The sequence below is a fragment of the Syngnathoides biaculeatus genome, chromosome 13, assembly GCF_019802595.1.
Source record: "Syngnathoides biaculeatus isolate LvHL_M chromosome 13, ASM1980259v1, whole genome shotgun sequence".
NCBI classification, from domain to species: Eukaryota; Metazoa; Chordata; class Actinopteri; order Syngnathiformes; family Syngnathidae; genus Syngnathoides; species Syngnathoides biaculeatus.
In genome coordinates this window covers 15,742,748-15,767,887 of record NC_084652.1, presented here as the reverse complement: position 1 = coordinate 15,767,887, position 25,140 = coordinate 15,742,748, and the positions used below count along the sequence as shown (strand labels likewise).

At 40.6% G+C, this 25,140-nt stretch overlaps 1 protein-coding gene and 1 long non-coding RNA gene across 4 annotated transcripts in view; one reads left to right on the top strand and one right to left on the bottom strand.

Annotated features, from left to right (window-relative positions):
• LOC133511280 (sodium/potassium-transporting ATPase subunit alpha-2-like) overlaps positions 1 to 25,140 on the bottom strand; it is a 79,097-nt gene that overhangs the window by 20,489 nt on the left and 33,468 nt on the right. The window contains exons 9-20 of one of the 3 annotated variants that reach the window (XM_061840044.1): positions 22,572 to 22,685; positions 22,363 to 22,497; positions 21,014 to 21,131; positions 19,831 to 20,099; positions 19,486 to 19,684; positions 17,172 to 17,281; positions 14,428 to 14,562; positions 10,835 to 10,914; positions 6,977 to 7,086; positions 4,592 to 4,767; positions 2,386 to 2,522; positions 1,045 to 1,195 (exon numbers count right to left, since the gene is read on the bottom strand). In XM_061840044.1, the coding sequence (XP_061696028.1) occupies positions 1,045 to 1,195; positions 2,386 to 2,522; positions 4,592 to 4,767; positions 6,977 to 7,086; positions 10,835 to 10,914; positions 14,428 to 14,562; positions 17,172 to 17,281; positions 19,486 to 19,684; positions 19,831 to 20,099; positions 21,014 to 21,131; positions 22,363 to 22,497; positions 22,572 to 22,685 (1,734 nt within the window). Of the gene's footprint in view, positions 1 to 1,044; positions 1,196 to 1,484; positions 1,528 to 1,772; positions 2,163 to 2,385; positions 2,523 to 4,591; positions 4,768 to 6,976; positions 7,087 to 9,360; positions 9,639 to 10,834; positions 10,915 to 14,427; positions 14,563 to 17,171; positions 17,282 to 19,485; positions 19,685 to 19,830; positions 20,100 to 21,013; positions 21,132 to 22,362; positions 22,498 to 22,571; positions 22,686 to 25,140 lie in introns of those variants that run through there. The other 2 variants (XM_061840045.1, XM_061840046.1) reach the window with 2 other exon arrangements.
• LOC133511283 (uncharacterized) lies at positions 10,354 to 13,682 on the top strand. Its single transcript, XR_009797854.1, has 3 exons — positions 10,354 to 10,484; positions 10,843 to 10,944; positions 13,121 to 13,682. It is a non-coding gene; the product is annotated as an uncharacterized LOC133511283 (long non-coding RNA).

Sequence of the window (25,140 nt, the reverse complement as noted above, 5' to 3'; positions counted from 1 at the left end):
GTAGACAGAGAGAGACACTCTAACTCACACACTCATGCACAAACACACTCAGTCCAGTCTTTATAAATATCTTGTGTTGTTCCACACTATGTGGATCCTTTCCGAAAATGGAGTCCCCATAAATAATGAATAACTAGATTACTTACACACAAGCACAAACTTAAACACCTACATATGCACACGCAGACAAGATCGACACACACAATCACAGACACAAACTTGTGTTGGGCTCTGACTTGAAACACCCCTTTATTTTTGTAGCTGGAACATCTGTGATGGGGTGCAAATGCTGGTGTATCTTGTAGCTTGCAAAATTAACCCCAGTCTAAGTTTTGGGAAAGTTGGTACATGCAATGTTAGTCAATTTATCCGGGACATAGTCAGACCAATTCTGAGCTCAGTTGAAGAGTGCCGGTCGTATTTCATTTATAAATATGTAAATACAGCGGGCAACAGACCCTCTGAATCATTGTAGAAATACATTAATTGGACACATTGTTAGTATTATTAATCATAGTAGATTTTGTAATTAACCACACTGGCTGGAGCAGCTATGGAGGACGGGGGTTGCTGATGGATACACAAACGATCAGGCGTGGGAAAAGTTTCATGAGGTTTGCAGACACTGAAGTCGTCGAGTGTCATCACCTACTCATTTTGTTTTTATTAAGGGTATCTGCTGACATCTTCAATGATAATCCTTCACCCGTGTCTGGATCACTGTGACTACACATCATACTCTTCCGCACATACCTGTACATGTCTCTATGTGGGACTAAACTTTACACTACATTTAAAGGGAATGAGAGGAGCCATTCTGATTGGCGAAGAATGAAGGTGGTTGTAGACACACAAGGAGTGGTGCAAGCCCACGCACTTTCAGATCAACCAGCGTGCACCAACATCGGTTTAACCTCCCCCTGGCATACGGATGAACGGCAGTCACGAAAACCAGGTCCATATTCTCAACAGGGTGACATGAACAACAATACTTAAACACACGCACACACCGACAGACACATACACTAGCACACCCTTCCCCACCTGTCTCTGGCAACCCTCTACAATGATGAGCTTCTGCTGCGGTGAGGTGCGCGCAAACACGATTTCGGTGTGGTTCCTCAACAGGTCGTCCAGGTACTCAGAGCTCATGTGCTTCAAGTCCGAACCGTGAACCACGCAGGCTTTGGCGTCCCTGGGAGAGGGAGGTGGGACATGGTAGAAAGTGTCGTGTTCTCACGTGCTTGGCACATACACATACAGCAAGGGAATCTCATTTTGTTAAGTATAACGGCCAAAGTCAAGGCTAATCCATTCTGCTTTACAAAGGCAAAGAAAGGCTGCCAAAAAAAAAGATTAAATGAAAAGATGAAAATCATGAAAAAAAAATACCACAAAATGTCATCACAAAAAGCACAGTGGCAGGTAGTAACAAGCTACATTTAGTCCATTTACTTTTTAATATTTGGATAAATTAAACTTACCAGAGTCTTTTTAATCCTCCATACATTTTACTTGCCTCAAGGACTGTATTTTCATTAGGAAGAAACGTTAATTTTACTCCATTACATTGACCTATCTACAGGTATTATGACTTGCATGCTATACAATATAATATACATATAGTTTGGTTTGTCATCGAGACTTCCCGTCACCTGACTCCATTTTACCAATCAAACAGAGCCAGGCAACACCCAGTCTGCGTGGCCCCACACAGGAGTAAAGTTTTCAGTAACTAATTTACATGAGACTTAACAGAAATCTAAATTTACCTTACAAACACACTTCAGCCAAATGACTTTTAGTGCTACAGTATAGAAAGTGAATGGATTAACAACGATAACGAACAGCTACGTCATGGACTGTCATCTTTGTCTGCCTAAAAATGTTGGCATTTCAGCCTGCAAGAATTGCACCATCCATGAATCCATCCTCTGTACTGCTTATCCTCACTAGGGTTTTCTGGAGTCCATCCCAGATGACTTTGGGCAAGAGGTGAGGCACACCCTGAGCTGGTCATCAGAATTGCAGGGAACAAATGGACAATATTTCTCACTCACACCTGTGGCGAGTTTAATAATCAGCCTACAATTAATGTTCTTGCAATGTAGTAGGAAACTGAAGTACCCAGGGAAAACACGCAGGCGTGGAAATAACACGCAAATGCCACACAGGAAGTCCATAGGCCAGATTTGAACCTTTGCCCTCAAAACTGCTAAAGAGTCGTCCGCTGTGCCGGCCACTAGAAACTCGAAAAATTTATACATTTTTTAAGTTCAAAATTAACAATTAATAGGGGTGGGGGGCAGCTGCAAAAGATGAATGGCATTAAGCCATTTATTAGGCAGTGAGTCCATAAATTCCAGAACACATACACAAACATACCTGGGGTTAACCTGGCTGAGTGGGATGTTGAGGCGCTCGGCAATGTCCTCCACCGTCTCATTGCCCTCTGAGATGATCCCCACCCCTTTTGCAATGGCCTTGGCTGTGATTGGGTGGTCGCCAGTGACCATGATCACCTGACCACACATCATTGTCACAACATTATTAAGCTTCCTTCCGTCTCATACAACGACTACTAATGCAACACGATCCCTTCAGGGCCCATCGGTCAGCTGAATGGACAAGAATGGAGCAGTTAGTGCGACAGCTACTTTAGTGAAAAATGACCGTGATGTCGGACCAAAGCTATGCCCTAATAAATAAAAGGGCTCTCGCAGCAGCAGCAGTGGGTATAAAACATGATATGCCCAGTTGTTTTTGATATAAAAATTTTAGGATGAGTATCGTCTTGCAGTAATGGAGTACACTGTTGAGTTTAAGTCATTTTAAATGATGCAGACGCATCTACTTACTGCCAAAATGGGCAACAGGAGAAAAGGAAACTGGAATCAGAATTTCTTTGTTTTGAAAAACATAAAACTTGGAACAACACAATAAACATTCTAAAATATTACATTTTATCTAGTTATAATAAAAGTAGAAATTGTCGATAATGTCCTAGAAATAAACAACAAAAATTTACAAAATTAAAGACCAAAATATAATTTGTTTATTATTCTAGATTTTACATTTATTTTATATAATTTCTACAATGTGTTTATGTTTATTTTGCATGATATTTGTACTATATCTCCATCCATCCATTTTCTTAGCCGCTTATACTCACAAGGGTCGCAGGGAGTGCTGGAGCCTATGCCAGCCGTCAATGGCCAGGAGGCGGGGTACACCCTGAACTGGTTGCCAGCGAATCGCAGGGCACATCGAGACAAACAGCCACACACACAATCACATCTAGAGGCAATTTAGGGTGTCCAATTTTTGGAATGTGGAAGGAAACCAGAGAGCCCGGAGAAAACCCACACAGGCACAGGGAGAACATGCAAACTCCACACAGGCGGGTTCAGGGATGAACCCGGAACCTCAGAACTGTGAGGCCAACGCTTTACCAGCTGATCCACTGTGTCGCTGTACTGTACGTTAAAGTCTAAATAAAAATACCATTTATAAAATTGCAAATTAATTAACTAAATTTTAAACAATAAAACTACATTTATATTTCATGAATTATAAACAAATTAAAGAAGTGTAAATTTACATATAAATGGATTTAAAACTAGTTGAAAATAAAAATCTTAAAGAAAAAAAATATATAGCTAAATGAAGTGTCACTGGATGTTCTTAAAACTGCTCTTTTAGTATAAGTTTATTACTATGAAATCAAAAACTAATTACATAAAACAATAGCAAATTATTAACTTCCCTTATCACTGACGAACGAACTACAGTGGTGCTTTGTGGGAAGACTTATAATTGAGTCAGTGACCACACTTATATCTTAAAACATGAATGGAACTGCCAACAATCTGTTCCTCTATGGTCCCCCCCACAGACTCCAAGAAAAAAAAGAAAAGTATTTTTGTTGTTCTTAAGTTTGAGGAAATTAAAGGAAAACTGATTTGACTCCATTGAGACAGACACAGAGGGATGAGGGTACTGTATAAAAGTTCTGCCCGCGTCTATTGCTGTGGGTAGGAAAAGCACTCGTATCTCAAATTTGTGATCGTAACTCAGGATAAAAAAAAGCGACGTGATGCTTTCTACCTTGAGAACTCTTAAGTCAAATCAGTCCTATCTCAAGGCACCACTGCACTGTATTTAGTCTGCTTTGTACAAAAGTAGTTGCCCCACACAGACATGACAGGTCACGTCAGTAACGATAACTTGCCAACTGGGGCCTACAAAGTATTATCGGAGCAGAACACTTGCAGAGGAAACCTTGTGACACGCTTCACTTTCATTTTCACCAAGATCACAGAAAGCCGTTAACCTGTGCGGAAACTCTTGAACATGCCACACTTGAGCTTTAAATGCAACATCTGTCATCCACCCACGTTTATTTGCATTCTGCATGCAACCCCACAAAAGTGTCATAAAATGAGAGTGTCTATATGTATATTATAGCATATATAAATGTGGCAGGCCCTGAGTCGCGAGGAGACTTTCAAGAGTTATCATGCTTCGCATCAGTATTTAAATGACGCCGCAGGCAACGCCTTTCCTCTCGACGGAAGACAAAAACAATTACCTTGATGCCAGCCGAGCGGCATTTACCCACGGCGTCGGGCACGGCGGCGCGCGGAGGATCAATCATGGAGATGAGGCCCAGGAAGCAGAGCTGCTCAGTGGGGAAGTTCACATCGTCGCAGTCGAAGGCGAATCCTCGGGGGAACTGCGACGGCTGCAGGTTCAGGTGGCAAAAGCCTGAGATACAGCAGACAATTGCTCGGATTGGAACTCAACGATGAATGCCCAAAAAGTGATTTACATATCCCACAATACTAGTTTTCATTCATTCAAAGCAGTGGTTGTCAAACTTTTTACACCCAGTGCCACTGAAAAAAAGTTCATTACCTAAATTAAAATACGTTGGAGTTTTATGATGAAATTTAATACCCACAGATTGGACTGGATTCAAATGATTCAATTAAAATGTATTATACATAAAAGATATATATATTTTTTTCTTAAATCAAATAATCTTGTGAAATGGCAGAAAACTGGTTAACACATCTGCCTCACAGTTCTGTGGACCGGGGTTCAAATCTGGCGTTGCCTGTGTCGAGTTTGCCTGTTCTTTCCTGTGCCCGTGTAATTTTTCCTCCCACATCCCCAAAACATGTGTGGTACATTAATGGAAGACTCTAAATTGCTCGTAGGTGTGAATGTGAGTGCATGATCCCCTGTGTCTGTGTGGGTTTTCTCCGGGCACTCCAGTTTCCTCCCACATCCCAAAACCATGCAACATTAATTGGACACTCTAAATTGCCCCTAGGTGTGATTGTAAGTGCGGCTGTTTGTTGCTTTGCGATTGGCTGGCAACCAGTTCAGGGTGTACCCCGCCTCCTGCCCGTTGACAGCTGGGATAGTCTCCAGCACTCCCACGACCCTGATGAGGATAAGCGGTAAAAGAATATGGATGGATGGATGGATGGATGAATCCAAATGTATTGAAATTAAAAGTTAAATAAAACATGGCCAGTGACTCATTCACATTACACGAAAGAGAGACCAATGTACATGGACAACACTGAAAATCACTAATCTAAAGTAAAAAAAACACCAATCGAAATGCTTATCCTCACAATGGTTGCGGGTGTGTTGGTCCCTATACCAACTATCTTCGGGTGAGAGGCAAGGTACACCCTGAACTGGTCGTAAGCAAATAGCAGGGCACCTAGAAACAAACAACCATAGGCAATCACATTCATACCATGGGGCAGTTTAGAGTCTTTAATCAACCGACCACATAAACACATATCCATCCATCCATTTTCTTTTGCCGCTTATCCTCACAAAGGTCACGGGGAGTGCTGGAGCCTATCCCAGCTATCAACGAGCAGGAGGCAGGGTACACCCTAAACTGGTTGCCAGCCAATCGCAGGGCACATAGAGACAAACAGCTGCACTCACAATCACACTTAGGGGCAATTTAGTGTGTCCAATTAATGTTGCATGTTTTTGGAATGTGAGAGGAAACCGGAGTTCCCGAAGAAAACCCACGCAGGCACGGGGAGAACATGCAAATTCCACACAGGCAGGTCCAGGATTGAACCCAGGACCTCAGAACTGTGAGGCCAACGCTTTACCAACTGTGCTACCATGTCACCCAAACACATAAATGAATAAAAAATACTAAGCGTTTTTTTAATTACCAAAAATAAAAAAATAAAAAAGAAATTGACTAAAATACAAATACAAACTTTGATTCTACAACAAAACAAATCCAAGACTTTTTTCCCCCCATCACCTAAAATAAAGCTTTTACATTCTTGTAAATTAAAAAGAAAACAAAAACAGGAAAAAAAATATATATATACACAGTGAAGACCCCTCCATGATTTCTAAGTGGGAGAACTTGGAATATAGCAGGTGTTCAAATTCTTATTTTCTTCACAATATACTGTACAAAATTTCAAATGAAAATATTACTGGATGTTATCAAAAAATGAAAGAAAATCATCTGGTAGAATGTAATTTAAAGAGGTGTTTTTTAAACAACCACTCCAAAAAATATATTATGTTATAATACAGTGAGACAAAGTGGTGCTTTGGTGGAGTCTGTACATTTGGAATTTATTGCAATATTTTGGATTCAAAGTGTGATTTGTTTCGCTACTAATCAATGACGTTGTCGGCCGTATAATAGATTTACATTGCTGGTGATGAATATGTGCAGCTGCTGTAAAAGTGTCTCCGACATTTTGTGTCTCCTCAGCGTTTGGCTGCGCCCGACCCCGAGCAGCAAGCATTCTCATTTGGATAAAGTGCAGCAATAAACATGGTGCACTTCTTACGATGGACATTTGGCTCAACTAGCCTCTTACCCGAAGAGATGATAAAAGATAATGGGTGCCCTCCCCGCCCCACGTGCTCTATCTACTTCCCGATGGGTAACAAAAATGCTACCTACCAAGCACTCGCTCTCCCAGACCGCCCAGCTCCATGTAGGCGTTCTGGAAGGCGTCCCGCCACTTGTCGTCCATGGTCTGCTCCTGGCCGTGTATCATGATGGAGCTGCACCTAGAGAAAAATATATTGGGGGTTGGGGGGGGGGTTTGGGACATTTGCTGATGAGAATGTGAAAAATATAGCCGACAGATTCAACTGTTCAAACTCTCAGCAAATTGGAGGGACTTGCGCTTGGTGAGCATAGAATAGAAGTGTTTTGCTTTTCTTTGGGTATTTCCAATCATTTCTGTGTGTGTGGATGTGTGTGTGTGTGTGTGTGTGCGTGTGCGTATGTGTGAGATGGGGAAACTGTGATGATAACCACATAACAGGAAATGCGTTGGTTACAGTATCAAGCATCTTCTTTTGGAGAGCAGTTTTATTTTATTTTACATGTATTTCACCATGGTTAACTCGAGTGGTTAAGAATGACTTTTTTCAACTATTTTTCTTTCTTCTTTTTTTGTGACAGACATACTAATGAACTTAAAATATTGTATAAAACTGATTACTTGTGCACTCACTGTGGAGAGTGATGCAAATCAATGCTGGAGGAAAAGATTTCAAAGCTTGTTTGCAATAAAAAAAAGAACAAAACCAAATCCCCAGATGGAAAACTACAAAAAGATGTCAGTTGTCATTTGTGTTTTCTTTAAGCGTGTACCATTTATCAAGAGGTTAAGTTGTACTTTTAGGAACTTTTAAATATACTGTATCATGTTGTACCACTTATTAAGGATGTTTTTAAAGATCGTGTATTGTACTTGCTATGTGGCGGTAGACTTTTCAAAGATGTCATGTAGGGATGGGAATTTTAATTCCATTATCGATATTGCTTATCAATTCTCATAGGATGAGGGAATGAAATAATGCAAATGATATATTACAGCAAAGATGTCATTATCGATATACATTATTTTACAATACAATATTTTAAAACAAAAGATGATTCTGCACAGTACCATATACTGCACCATATCCAGATATTTGTCATTAAAATCACATTTTTTTTTCATCTTTTCTCCATTTATTAAACAGATTTTATGTAGGGATGGTGGTGAGCTGGAATGCGATGGCCTCACAGTTCTGAGAACCAGCATTCAAATCCCGGCCCCACCTGTGTGGAGTTTGTATGTTCTCCCAGTGCCTGCGTGGGTTTTCTTCATTCACTCTGGTTTCTTCCCACATCCCCAAAACACGCGGTCATTGGACACACTAAATTGCCCATAGGTATGATTGTGAGTGCGACTGTTGTCTGTCTCCATGTGCTTTGCGATTGGCTGGCAAACAGGGTGTACCCCACCTCCTGCCCGTAGATAGCTGGGATGGGCTCCAGGACTCCCTCGACCCTCGTGAGGATAAGCTGGGATAGTCTCCAGCACGCCCGCGACCCTCATGAGGATAAGCGGCTCAGAAAATGGATGGATGGAGTTTAATGTAGTAAAACAATTACAATAATGTGACCGTTGGATTAGGTGTGGGTTGATTGGTCATGCCTGGTGAGTGTGGCGCAAGAATGATGTAACAGAAAGACATCTGTTTTTGTGTTACCATCTTGAACGCAACATTAATGTAACAAAAAAGCTAACACAATAACCCCCGCATCAAAATAAGGACACAAACTATATACAGTATAAGGTAAAATCGTACCGTGTTGTCATCTCAATTCTTTACTAAATTGCTGCCTTAACACTTATATTTAAGTAATTCGTTCATCTTGATATAAGTGTAACTTATGTGGCATACATTACCAAGTAATGCGTATAGTTAAGATAATGTTTTTTTCTTTTTTGTAGTGTTTAAGCGACATTCCTCCTACTTGGCAGCTGCTGTTCTGAGAATTGACCCCTCCGTACAGGGCACTTAACCACGCCTCGTGAAGTGACGTCACGCCACGTGGGCTCACGTAAGACAAACAGTAAAAATGGAAAATACGATACAATACATTCTGAACTGAGACAGACTCTATGCTTCTGATTTCATTCAAATCAACGATATGTTATAGATTCTAAATACAATACATTCTTAACTGAGAGAGACGCCATGCTTCTGATTTCATTCAATCATTCACACGTAGCAATGTTATGCTAGCGGAGAACGTCTCATTCATTTATAAGAGACGTGTATTAAAAATCAAATTTAGGGCATATCTTCGTGCAAACACAATCTGGTTAAGCTTCTAGCCGCGAGCCAGCAAGAAATCAATACGTTTGTGCAGTCTGATCATCGCTAAATATCGCTCAACAAAGAATAAGTGTGTCTATCGTTCACACGCAGCAGTGTTATGCTAGCAAAGAACTTCGAATTCATTTATACGAGACATGTATTGAAAAATATAGGGCATACCTTCGAGCAAACATATGTGTTCCGGTTGAAATTAGATGGATTTAGTTGATGATGCGGTCTTCCACAAAGTTTGATCCATCGAAGGCATTTTTCGTACTCGGTCTTCGGTTTTGGAAAGGGTACGAATCGAACTCCACCAACTAGCCTTTCAGGATACCTGTCGTCACTATTACAAAGTCCGTGACTACACCTCTTAACCATATTTTTTGTTAAATAACCCAAATACGCGATAAAACGCTAACTAACCCTATACTGGACCATGCAATGTTGTCAGAGAAAATGGCGGGAGCAAAAACGGGCTTTGGTCTATGCAGATCTCTGGCCTCTGATTGGTCAGTGACGCGGATTGCGCAATATCCATGGAGGGGTCAATTGCCACAACAAAACTAACACCTGATTTTGAGGCAGTGGCAAAAAAACTGATCAACAAAACAACACTGTTCCCATCATAAATAAATCTAAGTATTAACATTACAATGCCTTTTTGTTGTTGTTGTTGTTGTTTATTTTTCATATTTAAGCAGCTGCTTGTGACTTGGCCCGCCTGTCAAATTTTAAAGTTAATGTGGGCCCTAAGCCAAAAGAATTGCCCACCCGTGGGTTAAACAGCACAAAGACTGGATGGACATTTTGTTTTGTGTCAGTTGAGTGTGTGCATATTTTCTACTATCCAAAATAAAAATAAAAAAAGTATAGTAGCAATCATACAAATAGCAAAAAAACTATACAAATTGAGAATTGGATTTGTGTGATTTTACTTTTAAGACCATGATTTCGCCCTACAAGCAAACATTACAGTCACTCACATTTGAAAAATGTACAGGTGTGGTCAGTCATGCCCGCAGATAATAAGTTACGGGTGTGGTCCACCAGTCATGCCCGCAGATATAAAGTTGGGGGTGTGCATTCTGTTTGTAACTATCAGTGTACCCCTTTAAGAGGGGAGGGGTGCAGTGTCAGGTAAATTAGGAAGTAGAAGTAGGCTGAGCAACAGCTCGTTGTTAGAGACCGTGTGCGTCCGTGTTTAAAAAATAAATAAAAACGTCAGGCTGTGGTTCACTGCGCTGGATTGGTTTTCATGTGCGCTGAAAGTGTGTGCAATTGCGCAGTGGCGCAGCTTAGAGGTAACATTGGTCAAGACTACACAAAATAAGCTACGTCTTTCAATATATATGTATTTCCACTCATAAGAAATTTTACACGTGTGATTTTAGCGTTTAAGTAAGCGTTAGTAATTTTACTGTATTGCACTTTCATTTGACAATTTACTTACCTACACTTGTATGACATGACTCAAAACATCAGTCTTCGATCGTCTACTTTGGTCTTAACAGGCTGATGACTGTAAGACCACTTTGTGTAAGCATTTCCCCTTCCCGGCCATTACCGAGAATAAAGCCGAGGGCAGTTTTCGAGTCCTTTTCTACATTGTGTCTACGTGAGTGTGCCATTGATCTATTATTGATGCACCAACCTGTCCAGGATTCTCTCAGGCGCTCCCTTCATGACCAGAATATGACCAGCAGGATTGTCCTCTGCTTTGTGGATGGAGAGCTTCAAGAGAGGATAGGGGGAGAGAGAACGGTGAGATCCAGTGAGAGCACATCAATAAATGATTGCTGTCATCCCGTGATGCTGCGGCGGCCTGCGACAAAATGAAATAAACATCCATGAAATAAATGATCTAAATGCTAAATATTTAGAGTGACATGCAATTTACTTTAAGCCCAGCGGTGTGAGGGAAAGAGCGGCATGAAATAATTACATCCATTATGGTTAATCAAAGCAATTGGGCGGAATCTATTGGCTGATCCCCTTGGATCGATTGCTCGTGCCTGGAGAGCTTCTTACACAACAGTGCCTTCACGTTTTAAATGACCAGCTTTATAATTATACTACTGTGGAAAAGTAATGAAAAGTACAAGTGAGGCCTTTTGGTTCCAGGTAGTTGTTGGGCAGTCTGAAAAATGTTAGCTTGTACCTTGTACTTTTTACATATTTTAATTATTTAACACTGATTGTCTCTCTACTGTGAACTCAATACAAAATTGTCAATTTTATTTTGTTACTTCTGTCCAGCTTGAGACTTTAGGTGAGGGTAGGAATATATCTTGACCGGTAAATTGACACCTTTAACGTTCAGCTTATCGCCCACTTCACCACAACGAACCAACAGAAAATACAAATCACCGCAGACTTTCGACCACTCCGCCTGTCCATCTCCCGTTCTATTGTTCCCTCATTTGTGAATAGGACCCCAAGGATACTTGGGGTCTGGTACTTGTTATTTTTAAAGATTGAAAGATTACTTGTTCAAAAATGTCACTTTGTACCTGGTCCTTTTTGTGGGGGGTTTAAGGAGGTCATATTGTCCCTATAACTTGTTCTTGGCAGTTTTGAGAATGGCATATTGGACACGGTATTTGCTGCTGGAATTTTTTAGCATATCATGGTGTACGCTGTAAACGTCGGTGGAGTTTCCAAAGATGTTCACCTGGTACTTGGTGATAATGTCATAATCTACCAAATACTTCTAGTGGAGTTTCTATCGATGTCATTTTGTACTTGTGACCTACGGTCAATATCATATTGGACCTTGTACTTTCTGGTGGAGTTTTGAAAGATTTTAAGTAGGACTTGGTTCTTGGTGTCAATGTCATATTGTAGCTAATACTTGTTCAGTCCAATGGCATCACTCTGCGTTTTTTTTTTTTTTGGAAAGGGCTTCTTTATTGAGGTAAACCCCAAACGTTAAGACCTAGCCACAACCCTGGTGAATTCACAGATGCTACTTTCACCGGACTTTGGTGCAGGCAGTGTGGGATCAGTTCCCACTCAGTGATGGTGTTAATGGTTGTCTGTTTTTATTCTTTATACCATATATGGCCTTCGATTGGATGATAAGTTCAGGGTGTAGTCTGCCTTTTGTCTGAAGTCAGCTAGGATAGACTACAGCACCCTGCAACTCTAAAGTAATGTAGACAATGGATGGATGGACTTGTTAGTGGAGTTCATTTATCGGACAACTGACTCTCTTTTGTAATTACCGCACAAACTACAAATAGCCACTGTGCTGTAACGCAATAAGGCCAAAAAGCTTGGGGTCCTCACTCAGCCAATAAGAAGAGATCGCTCTAGGCCTCGCAGATAGCTTGTGTGGCATTTGACCAATCAGAAGATACCTGGTGTGATTTCAACTTCCTGTTTTTTCTGAAAAAAAGAAAAAGTACCTCAAAAAAATAATAATGTGGCTAAGCTTTCCACTCTTATTTGGATAAAATAAAACAAAAACAAACCATGGAAACTTGATTGAACTCACACAGTTTATCGATGAATAGTTGTGCTAAGTGATGACATAGTCACGCTAAAAATATTGGCAGGGTGCCATTAAAAGATTATCGTTTTTTTTCCTTGGCTGTCTGATGTGAAAATCAGATTTTATTTCTATTTGCTACATAACAGAATAGTGAAAAAGACTGTAATAGATAATACCGTCATGCTCAAAAATACTGGCACCATTTTTAGCATGCCTGTATTAGGTTTTTGTGGAGAAAATTTGTGAAATTTTGGCATGAAAAATCCAGCCACCATATTTGATCACATGCTGGTTCACTGAAAAACTTGAGCTGTGTTTGTCTATTTTTAGATGTGTAGCCAATTAACTGAACAATTATTACTCATAACATTTTCATGAATGTGGATGATTTTTGTCAGTCTGTGAGAAATTGTTAACCCTTGTTATATTGTGTGTACTCTATAGGCAATTTCAGGGACAGCAGAAATCGAAATCCTGCACTCAAGTCCATCAAGGAGATGGAAAAAAAGGCTTTCCCTCATGATACTTCTGACTGTAACAAGTGATGATGGCATACTTGTCATCAGATGGAGGGATAACAAAGCGGTCACCCTGTGGTTGAGCCGACGTCCTCAATCATCAGGTACTGCAGTGAGACCAAAAAGGAGGAGCATGCGACCTGTTCATCGGTCATCAGGGGTTCTAATGCCAACAATTTGGGGGGGGCATTAATGAGAATGACATGCTGTGATATTATACCAGCAGAAAAGTCATACAGAACCACCATTCTGCACAGCCAAGGAGTTGAACAGGAAAGGGTTAAAAAAAAAAAAAAAAAAAACTCCAAGAAGCCCAAAATTTGCATCTGTGTACACAAACAAATGCAAATATAATTGATGTCTTTATCGCAAAGTCTTGGGCAATTGGCTCTCGGGGTGAAAGGCAGACTGATGAAAGATTTCGGATCCAGGTGTTGAACAGAGTCATCTTCATCAATTGAAATCCTCACTACCAGTTCGGATGTACTGGAGCCACACACCAAATGAGGCTTTATGTTTTGATCTAGCAATCCTCTGAGCTTCCGTGCAAGAGAAGCACCAGACCTGCAAGTATTACAGCAACAAAGTCCTCACTCTGAGATCAAATGTGGCCTGCAGTGTCTGCAAAGTCCACTTTTCCATGAACAGTGAGCATAAAGGCGTCCTTAAAGTACAATTTAAAAAAAAATGCTTAAAGGTGGTTTAAAGTGAGACTACATATTTTGTACTGCACAAGTACTTTTATTATAATGTTCTTCCATCTAATAGGTGTTTTTCTTGTATTTTGTGTAGGTATACTTTGAATTTTTTTCCCTTTAATTACAGAAGAGCAATATGGTAACTTTGTTAAGGTTGATTTTCTGAAGGAGTAATTTTTAAAAATGTAGCAGAAGCAATAAAAGCCTATTATATCCGTGAGCAATAAATTTAGCTTGAATTTTTGAAATTTTAAATATATTAATGAGTGGCCTATAAAATGTCCTGTTGTACCTGGTATTTGTTGTCAATATTGGACCTAGTACTTGGAGAGGATAGTTTAAAATAGTCATGTAAGGATTTTTTTGTCTATTTGCTTTTTCTGAAAGTCATGTAAAATTATATAACACCAAATCACACCAGACATTGTCTCACAGCACTTCACACGTGGGCAGATTTTAACTAATAATTGTGGGTGGTGTTTATAAAAATGGAATGTACCTAGTAGGGTCTTGTTTTCATGATGTCATGCAGTACCTGGTACTTGTTGGTGGAGTTGAAGGGGATCTCTGCCACTTTGGCGTTCACGTCTCGCATCTTTCGAACATTACCACAACACAACTCGATGCACTTCAGCAGCGCCGACTCGGATGCATCGCCCGCCGTCTCCCGCTGCAGGAAACACATATGCACATACACATTAGCGATTCAGCGAGAAAGGAGTTGTCTTTGTCATGGTGCAGCAGAAGCGTTTGCATCCGGGTGCTCTTTAATTGATTAAAGTTGCGCCCTGGAGAGCATTGTTCACTCGCATTATGCCTCTCATTAATAATGCAAAGTAGAGCTCAGCAACATCTGCATCACAGAGAATTATAGTAAGGTCACAAATGTTCTTTCCTTTGCACTTTTCGGCAACATAAATAAAGAATGTGCAATGACGACATGATCAACAACAATAAAAATGTACAAAATAATCAACCATGTTAAGCGCCGATGTTGTAGTGGTACACTCGCCTCACTTTGTTGCACGCAGCTTGGGTTCATGTGAATGCCAGTACGAATGGTTGTGTATATGGGCACTGCAACTGGCCAGTGGAATTGGCGGGGGTTCAAACCATGACCACCCACCATTTCCGAGACTGGTGATCCAATCATGAACGCTGGGCACAACAAGAACACACTTACGGTAATGTTCTGTCCTTGTTTTTAAATGAATTTATAAACACATCAAAGGGGGTCAAAAGGGCTATTTGTGATGTGAAGTGCTCAAATGTTTACATGATAATAGTTGGTCCCTACATCCTGCCTTGTAATCAGGCTTTTCTAATTTAGTATTAATAAACAAATACAATGAAATAAATATTAACATGAAATTTATATATATATATATATATATATATATATATATATATAATATATATATATATATAAACTGTTTAGGATTAATAAACAAACCACTTAGTCAAGGAAGTAAGTGCCTAGTAATGAGGTAGTATGTTTCCTGAAAAATGTGTAAATAATTTGTATTTTTATAATTTAGCATGAATAAATAAGCCACTAAGTCAAGGAGATAAAAATACATTTTCATTAATCAACTTAATAAAAAAGCTATTTTATTTTCAATTTGCATTTTTAAAAATGAATAAATTAACCAGTTGTTTTATTCATCGATTTCCTGAGCCACTTATCCCAACGAGGGTCACGGGAGTGCCGGAGCCTATCCCAGTTGTCATCGGGCAGGAGGCAGCGTACATCCTGAACTGGTTGCCAGCTAATCACAGGGTACATGGATACAGACAACATTTGCACTCAGAATTTAGAGTCTCCAATTAATGGATGTTTTTGGGATTTGGGAGAAAACCGGAGTGCTCGCACAGGCATGGGGAGAATATGCAAATCCACATTGCGGGGGCGGGATTTGAACCCTGGTCCTTAGAACTATGAGGCCAATGCTATACAGCTCCACCAGCCTGCTGCCTAAATACTATAAATAAAATATCCTTAATCTACAGTGTGTAATTTTTGAAATATAATTTCAATGATTCGGTGATCAACAATTTATTTAATAACATGAAAGATTTTCTTGAAAATAATTTTCAAAATATGCATTAGTTATCAATTTTATGAAAAGTCAGCTAAAATCAATGCAACAAATATTACTGGATTCATAACACAATCAAATTAAATGCCTGGTGGACTGAATGAAAGATCAAAAGCAAGCCATTGCCATAAACACTTCACGCGGTGTCACTTTCCTTTACTCCACAAGAGGATTAATTTATATTCATACATTGTCGGCACAGCCTATTATGTACTTATAAAATCTAATGCCATGTTATTGAAAGGCAAATTTTTACAGCTTTATGTAAAGCAATTAAAGTCCACTCTGGCGGCGGCTCGATTAAAGTGCTATTTAGATCCTAATAACAGAGTTCTGTGAAGGGTTGTCTGCTCTCTGCTGACACTCTGAATTGGAGTGTGAAAGTACCGACGCTTTTTATGTACTTTTAATTGGCTTCCGACACCTGTGGCGCCTCGAGAGAGTCATGAGGGAAAAAAAAGGGGGGACAAAATTTGAACTGCTGGACAACAGCTGAGGGTAATTCTTTAACATCGTCTTTTGATTCCTTTTCTTTCCATTTGTGATAGATATGTTGGAGTCGGGCTTCTTTGCCCCTGTAGGGTCATTTTGACTTTTGTCCCAAAAACAAGAAGCAACAGCTGGCATCCAAATAGCCAGTATGTGAATGAGTCTACTTCTAACAACACTGCAGGAGCTCACAATGTTCATTCTAGCTCACGTGGACCCATTGCAACCTGTTGTGGCCATTTCTGTCCTGTTCCTCTCTGTTAATTTGAGTAGAGGAACGCTTAGGCACTTGTTGTTTTGGGCCATCACGCAGCGATTGCTATGAATGAGAGAGGAGCGATTTTGCTTGACTTGACCATGATGATGTGGCCACGAGGCACTTGCTGCTGACAAATACCATATTATTCAGAGTTCAAAAAGTTTTAAGGCAGACTGATTATGATTTTAGTACATTATTCAGGGTTTTTTTTTAATGCTTATATGCTAACATACAGCAAACTAGCAACCTGAGTAACATAGATAAGTTTTAATTTTGTTCCCTGTAGTCGGACTCTAGTCCAAATTAGAAATGAAATGAAATTCTAATATGCGATCAATCACTGAACAAATGGGAACATGTTCCGCCTCAAAAGTTAAAGCTAGTGGAGTATTTTGCCAAGTTGCTGTTGTATGTCTATGTGTGTTTTGACACCTTCAAGATAGGGACTTGCTCCTGTCCAGCTCTGAAGTCGGCCCGGTTGCACAGGGCTGCCACACGGGACAACGCCCCCCAAGTCAAAGAACTCTTGTCAAAACACGAACCTGCAAGAAGAAGGGTTGTGGGAGTTGTATGAGTCATCTTTATGATTATTATTGTTGTCATGGTGGATTCATGAAATATATACGCTCGGAACTTGGCTCCCAGATCCTACACAATAGCAAAGGAGTAACAGGTAAGTAACAACAATAACTTTGTATATTTAATAATCCATCCATCCATTTTCTTAGCCGCTTATCCTCACAAGGGTCAGGGGAGTGCTGGTGCCTATCCCTATATGTCAACAGGCAGGAGGCAGGGAACCCCCTGAACTGTTTTGCCAGCCAATCGGAGGGCACGTGGAGACAGTCGCACTCATAGTCATACCTCGTTAGAGTCTCCAATAAATGCATGTTTTGGAGATATAGGAGGAAACCGGAGTGCTCAGGCACAGGGAGAACATGCAAACTTCACACAGGAGGGTTGGGATTTGAACCCCGGTCCTCAGAACTGTGAGACCACCTAGTCCATGTCTAGTTTTTAGTTTTTTAGTCTTTTTTTTTTCCCAAGTGATCTTTGTGAAAATGACCTTCACTTTAGCGTGGGAGCACCCTGCATTCATTTTTCATTTCATTCCAGATTGCTGAATTCATAGGCAGACTGTGACAGATAGACAGATGGACTGGTGAGTGCCACTCTTTTCATAAGAATGAGACCTGTAGTCCTTTTTACATGAAAGTAAATACTGCTACTTTTTGACGTTACAATAGATAAAATACTGTCCTGGTAATGGTTCCTATGTTAACATGTAGCAACATTGACTTGAGAAAAAAAAAGCTAAAGCCAATACAATATATGAGGATTTGACATTGTGGGCTTGAATCGGACACTATTTTCAATTACAATTTACCAAACGCTAATATAATAACCGTTAATATACTAACCTACACAGTAGCAGGAAAGCAAGTTGATTAAAGCAAGTGTTAAGGCAATCGGTACAACAATATATCGTTGTCACCAAAATGCCACAAACCAGATTACCCACCGCAATGTTATTTTATTTTAATTCATTAAATGCTAACATGGCGGCGCATTGGGTCAACTGGATAGCGTTGGCCTCACAGTTTAGAAGTACCGGGTTCAATCCCGGCCTCGCCCGTGTGGAATTTGCACGTTCTCTCCGTGCCTCCGTGGGTTTTATCCGGGCACTCCGGTTTCCTCCCACATCCCATAAACATGGAACAATATTTAGACACTCTAAATTGCCCCTAGGTGTGATTGTTAGTGCGACTGTTTGTCTCTACGTGCCCTGTGATTGGCTGGCAACCAGTTCAGGATGTACCCCGCCTCCTGCCCGTTGCCAGTTGAGATAGGCTGCAGCTATCCCCATGACCTTTGTGAGGATAAGCAGCTAAGAAAATGGATGGAAATGCTAACATACTGACAGCTGGAATGATCACACATTACAAGATTGTAATCTGAGTACAAAATGCACCAAGGCAGGTTATTAATGAGTAAGAATTTTACACAATGCCTTTGAGTCTGATACTGTTTCAAATGAGAATTGCTCAAATCCTATCATGCTAACAGTAAGCTAACATATATCAAGATAGTACTTTTGTACTAAAGTTCCCAAGAGAAATCATTAGGATTCTTTGTCCGGCCTTGTAATCTTTTGAAAGAGAATTGATCAAACACTATCAGGATATCAATGGGTATGCCGAGAAATGGCAAACGGGTTTATCATGGCCTTGAGTCAGAATCAGTTTTAAATTAAAATTGATCAAACACTAACAGCTGGCATGCCAAAATAGAGCAATTTGGAGACCTCTATACAAAGGTACGTAGGACAGATAAGGATTTTACTTCCCGCATGACACCATTTCAAATGACAACTGATCAAATGCCAACGTGATAATAGTTGTCATGCTAACATACAGTATACATTGAAAAATGTTGAGACAGCACGAAAATCTACTGCTGTAACCAAAACGCAAAATTTTTATCATCCATGGCTCTAGAAAGGTTAGCCAGCTCATTGTTATGCATCAAACATACAATATTACTTAGGAACTCTAGGAGGGTGGCGTACCACCACTGCCTGTTCCGCACACCCATCTCCCCACCGCCTGCTGCTGCAGTTCAATTAATCGGCGCGGCGGCGTGCACTGCTGCAGTCTCGCTTTCTCCGTGAGTGAACGCTGAAGAGATGAATTTCGGCAGGTGGTTCCAAGCTCCCCCTCCCTCTCCTCATGTCCCTCCTACCTACCGCTCTGGTCCTCGGTGGTGTCGGCCTCATGGATCTGGTTGTCGAACCACATGTGGGCGACAGTCATGCGATTCTGCGTCAGCGTGCCCGTCTTGTCCGAGCAGATGGTAGAGGTGGAGCCAAGAGTCTCCACGGCCTCCAGGTTCTTTACCAGGCAGTTCTTCTTGGCCATGCGCTTGGCTGTCAGGGTCAAGCACACCTGGGTGGAAGAAGAGGGCGACGAAAGTAGGGGATGATGAAGAAGAGTGGAGCAAGGCGATATGGACATACTTTATAAATTTGTCCGTTAAGGACTCCTGAAAATGTGCAAAATGATCAAATTGTTATATTATTTAATCCACTCACAGTGACGGTGGCCAGGAGGCCTTCGGGTACGTTGGCTACGATGATGCCGATGAGGAAGATGACAGCCTCCAGCCAGGTGTAGCCGAGGATGAAGGACAGTACGAAGAAGCTGACTCCCAGGAAGACAGCCACGCCCGTGATGATATGGATGAAATGTTCGATCTCGATGTTGATGGGCGTGCGTCCCACCTCCAGCTCCGACGCAAGCGTGGCAATGCGGCCCATAACTGTGCGGTCCCCGGTGGCAATCACCACACCACGGGCTGTGCCTGGGGTGACGGATAAACTAGTTCCAGACCAGACTAGGAACAATGAGCTAAGATAATGTCACTGGCACTAATAATAATAATAATAATGTCACTGCCTAGTCCTATTTTGAAATACCATTTGTTTTGAGAAAAAAATGTCTATATTTAGTTCCTGGGTAACTTATCAGTGTTTAAAAAAACACACTGAAAGTGGGCTAGTACCTTAGACTGGTCCAGGAACCTGGAGCTGGGGCACTCACCATATGTGAACCGTTTAGATCCAGGAGTTTATTTAAGCCCTTTTGGCACCCCAGAACTAATTTTGTGGGGTCAAAAAAGACAGTCTAATAGAAGAGGTAAACCTTTAAGAGACCCGGGAACCTTTAGGGTGGAGTCTGCACCTGATTGGAACCTTTTAATAATATGAACTATAAATACCAAGAACTGAAACTTCCTTGAACTTTGTACATAAATGGAGCTTTAGATTTTTCAGGCAATTTTGTAGCCCAGAACTAATTTTACAGTGGTTGAAAGAAGAGCCTACTAGAAAGTGAAACACTATAAAGAGCTCAGGTAACCTTTTGAGTAGGGTCTCCAATTGATTGGAACCTTTTAGTTACAGGAACTATAAGTGCTGAGAAATAAAATCTCTTGGAATTTTAGACAGGAACGTGGCTTTATTTCTCTAAGGCTTTTACGCCACATAACTAATTTCCCGTGGGTTGAAAAAAAGAAGAGTCTTCAATAGGTTACAAGACTTCCAAGAGGCTCAGTTACCTTGAGGATAGGGTCTGCAATCGATTGGAAATTTTTGGTCCCAGGTACTTTAGTTATAAATGAGTCTTAGGTTACATTAAATTCCAGGACTCAGACACCTAATCTGGATCTAGATCTGAGAAACAAGTGTCGCTAGGCTCCAGATGTGGCCTACTGACCCTCGACGCAGTTTGTGGAGAAGAAGCAGATGTTGCGGGTCTCCAGGGGGTTGTCATGCGTGAAGTCAGGAGTGCGAGTCTGGGGCTCTGACTCACCGGTCAGTGACGAGTTGTCCACCTTTGGAAGGAGATGCGGTGGCATATGGTGACACACTTGTCAGGTCAAAATACAACAAGTACAGAAATAGAAGAGCATTATTGTAATTATATTTGCTCTAATCCTTCATAATTTAAGATAAAGAAACAACAAAATATGTTGTAGCTTTGTCATCAAGGTTGAAACACTGAATTCATTAGTTTTACTAAAATGTCATGAAAAATAATAGTAATGGGCTGGGACAGATGTGTTTTTCTTTTTGTGAACCACTGTTTGTTTTCAGTAAAAAGGTGCTAAATAAATAAATAAAGGTTTGATTGATTGATTGAAGCATTACCAGAGTAAATGCATGTTTTTAAAACGTACTCTAGGTACAGAGCAGCAGTGAGCAATGAAAGGGTACTAGTAATGTAGTAATACTGATACAATGACAGTTTTCTAAATGATGCAAAGTCCTGAGCGTATTCAAGCAATATAATGACTACAAAAGTATAATATTATGACAAATGGGCAAATAGTGCAGAATCCACAAGCACGTAAGGGGGCAGGTTGTAAGCAACAATGCAAATAACGCAGAGAGACAAAGCTACTGTAAGAAGTACAGTAATAATGCAAAAATTTGCAACACATCAATGGATTTGGAAGTCAATTGTTTATGAAGTTAACGGAGAGCAGGATGAAGCTTTGGAAATGTCTGCCGGTTTGATTAGTGGAGGTGTTGTTGATTTTATTGACTTCAATAATGTATTTCTCAAAGGGGCATTTTAATCTGAGAGTGAAAAAAAATAATAAAAAAATCAATACATACAAAATATACCCCCCTATAAAAAAAAATTATCAAACTTGTGCCATAGATTTTAGTCTTGATGTTGACTATATGTATTTATGTATGAAGTTGAGAGTGAAAAAGTAAATAAAAATGTCAATGAATTAAAAAAATAATCACAAAAACAACTCCAAGAAATATTACTATTTCAATAACTATAGTGATTAAAATTATTTCTGATTTCTGTATGCCTTTCTAATGAGAGACATAAATGAAAATATATACAATAAAGCAGTTTTTCCCTATTATCTCCATTTTATAAGTGTGTGTGGGTGTGTTATTGAAAAATAACAACAGCAAAGGACTTTTAGTGGATATACAATATAAATCATGAGGACTGTCTTTCTCGTCAAGCTCTATCCCTGTGTTTTATCATCTTTGAATCCAGAACAAAAAGAGCAGCCATAATCTCAGACTCCTCCTTACCTTACATCCGCTGGCAGCGATGACTCGCAGGTCAGCCGGGATCCGGTCCCCGCCTTTGATCTCCACCAGATCTCCCTGCACCACCAGCTCGGCGTCAATCTGCACCTTTCCCCCCTCGCGGATCACCATAGCTTGCTGGGAAAGACGGGGGAAAGGAATTAATCTGAGAAGGACCTTTGCCTCCTTTTTAATAAATTCCCGAGACTCACCTGAGGCACCATTTTCTTGAAGGAGTCCATGATCCGTGAGCTCTTGGCCTCTTGGTAGTACGAGAAACAGCCCGTTATGATGACCACGGCAGCCAGGACGACACCCAGGTACAGCTGTGGAGTCACAGTAACCAACTTCTAATACTGAACTTAAAAGTTTCATTTTATGTCTATTCACATTCTTTCCAGGAATCTTTTCTCCAAATACCCCAAGGTGAAAGAATTACAGACATATTTTAACAGCATATTTCTTGCTATGATGTTATTGGCCTGTTAAAGGGGGCGGATCTTTATCTTTCTCATGCAGTGTGCCAGCACTTATCCCGCCTCACATAATGCTGGGCCAATGGCAAGGAGGGATTTTGGAAGAGTCACAACTAGTGGGCTGGATTTCAATTAGCGGTTAAATTAATAAATTAGCTAAATCCAACGGAAAAAAATCCTGATGATAATGACAAATTATTTAAATGACATTGGAGTACTAGGAAAACCCATCTATCCATCCATTTTCTGATCCACCTATCCTCACTAGTGTCTCAGGCGTGCCTATCCCAGAGATCTTCGGGCAAGAGCCACCCTGAACATATAAACAAAGAACCATTTGCACTCAGATTCAATTTAGGGTCTTCAATGAACCTCCCACGCATGTTTTTGGGAGGTGGGCAGAAACCGGACTAACTGGAGAAAACCGACGCAGGCAAGGCAAAACATTCAAACTCAACACTGGCAGGGCTTGGATTTGAACCCCGGTGTGACGGTCTGAGCGCGCCCAGTGCTGCAAAGTCATTTTGCGAGTAATGCGCATGTGCGTATATTTTGTAAACTTCCAGCCATTCTGAAACATCCCCATCCATGCTTCAACATGTGCCATCTGACAACTTGTCACAGAATGTTCATGTTTGCTATGGACGTGTCAGAAAGACGAACACAGCGAAAGTACATGTGTATATATTTTTTTAATCAACTTTTGTTTTAAGGCCAGGTTAGGGTTAGGTTATAACGTATGTTAGGTCCCTCTATGTAGAAGAAGGGGAACTATGAGACCGGGAGATTTCCCCTAAGCGTCTGCTACGTACCCAGAGTTCCCCTGTTAGTAAGGCATGCGCATTCATCACAGGGATACGTTTCAGCATGGGGGAGCGCTCAGACCGTCACACCAGACCTCAGAACTGTGTAAAAATAAAATAGCACTAAATCTGCAAAATAACACTTGTTTTCTTGATTTAATGATTAACCCTGATTATATTTTTGAAAGTTAAGAAACAAAGACAGACAGAAAAAACTAACTTTTAAATAAAAAAAATACAAGTGATTAGATTAAAACTACAAAAAGTTTAGAAATGTAGAGTGTTGTGTAAATGTAGAGAAACCTGTATTATGGTTCAAATTAAATTGATTCAACTTTTGATCATTTAATGGAATTAATTTTATGTTTTTTAAATTTTAAGGTAATTAAAAATAATGTTGTAACCTTTTTTTCAAAACTGTAATTAATTGTGTGTATATAAGTGGTTTGGGAAATAAATATGGATAGTTTTATTTGATAATTCTTTCTTAACATTGACAATTTCCCACAAAAGAAAATTTTTAAAGATGACTGCATTGACTGTAAAGTCGTGATGTCACACCATTGCTATAAAACAAAACAAACATTTCTAAGCATCCAATCATACTGCTCACATATCTATGCCATATCTCTATTTGGGGAATGCAGGGATATGTTGTGAATGCTTGCGCCAATCCAATCTTTGATGAAAAAAGATTCAAAAGCAAGAGAGTCCTCATGATCTCTCATTTTGGACGCTGTGTTCAAGGTCTTGAGTCCAAGTCAAAGGAGAGATATTTCGGTCACCCAGAGATGCTTTTTCATGTGTCTCAACATGAAGCATTTCTCATATTTATGGTGAGCATTCCTGCCAGCTGCTGCCTTCATGAAGCCAGCGTCCTGGAACATCAAGTCCCTCTCGAAAACTATGCTTCTTTCATTTTTTTGTGTTTATTCAACAGCGACGACACACTCGGTGGATGTGTAAAAACCCATCGGAGCGAGAAAGACATTTGTTTCCGCGGAATACGGCTTGTCGGTTCAGCTTCTTGGTATTGCTTCCTCTGAATGTCTGTTTTACTTCATCTCACTCATGGGGAGTCTCATGGTGCATTCGATAAAAATCTGAAATGTCAGACATTTGTCCATCCACCTAGCCCTTATCCAAGGTCGGGTCATGGGGACAGTAGCTTTAGCACCGAATCCCAGCCTTCCCTTTTCCCTGCCACTTCATCCATCTCTTCCAGGGGAATTCCAAGGTTTTCCCAGGCCAGCCGAGAGATGTAGTCTCTCCAGCGTGTCCTGAGTCGTCATTGAGGTCTCCTCCTGGTGGGAGGTGCCTGGAACGCCTCTCCAGGGAGGCATCTGAATCAGATGCCCCAGCCACCTCATCTGGCTCCTCTCAATACAGATGGAGAGCGTGGGTTCAGTTCCCACTCAATGACGGTGTGAATGTGAGTGCGATTGCTTCTTTGTGTCTATATGTGCCCTGTGACTGACTGGCAACCAGTTCAGGGCATAGTC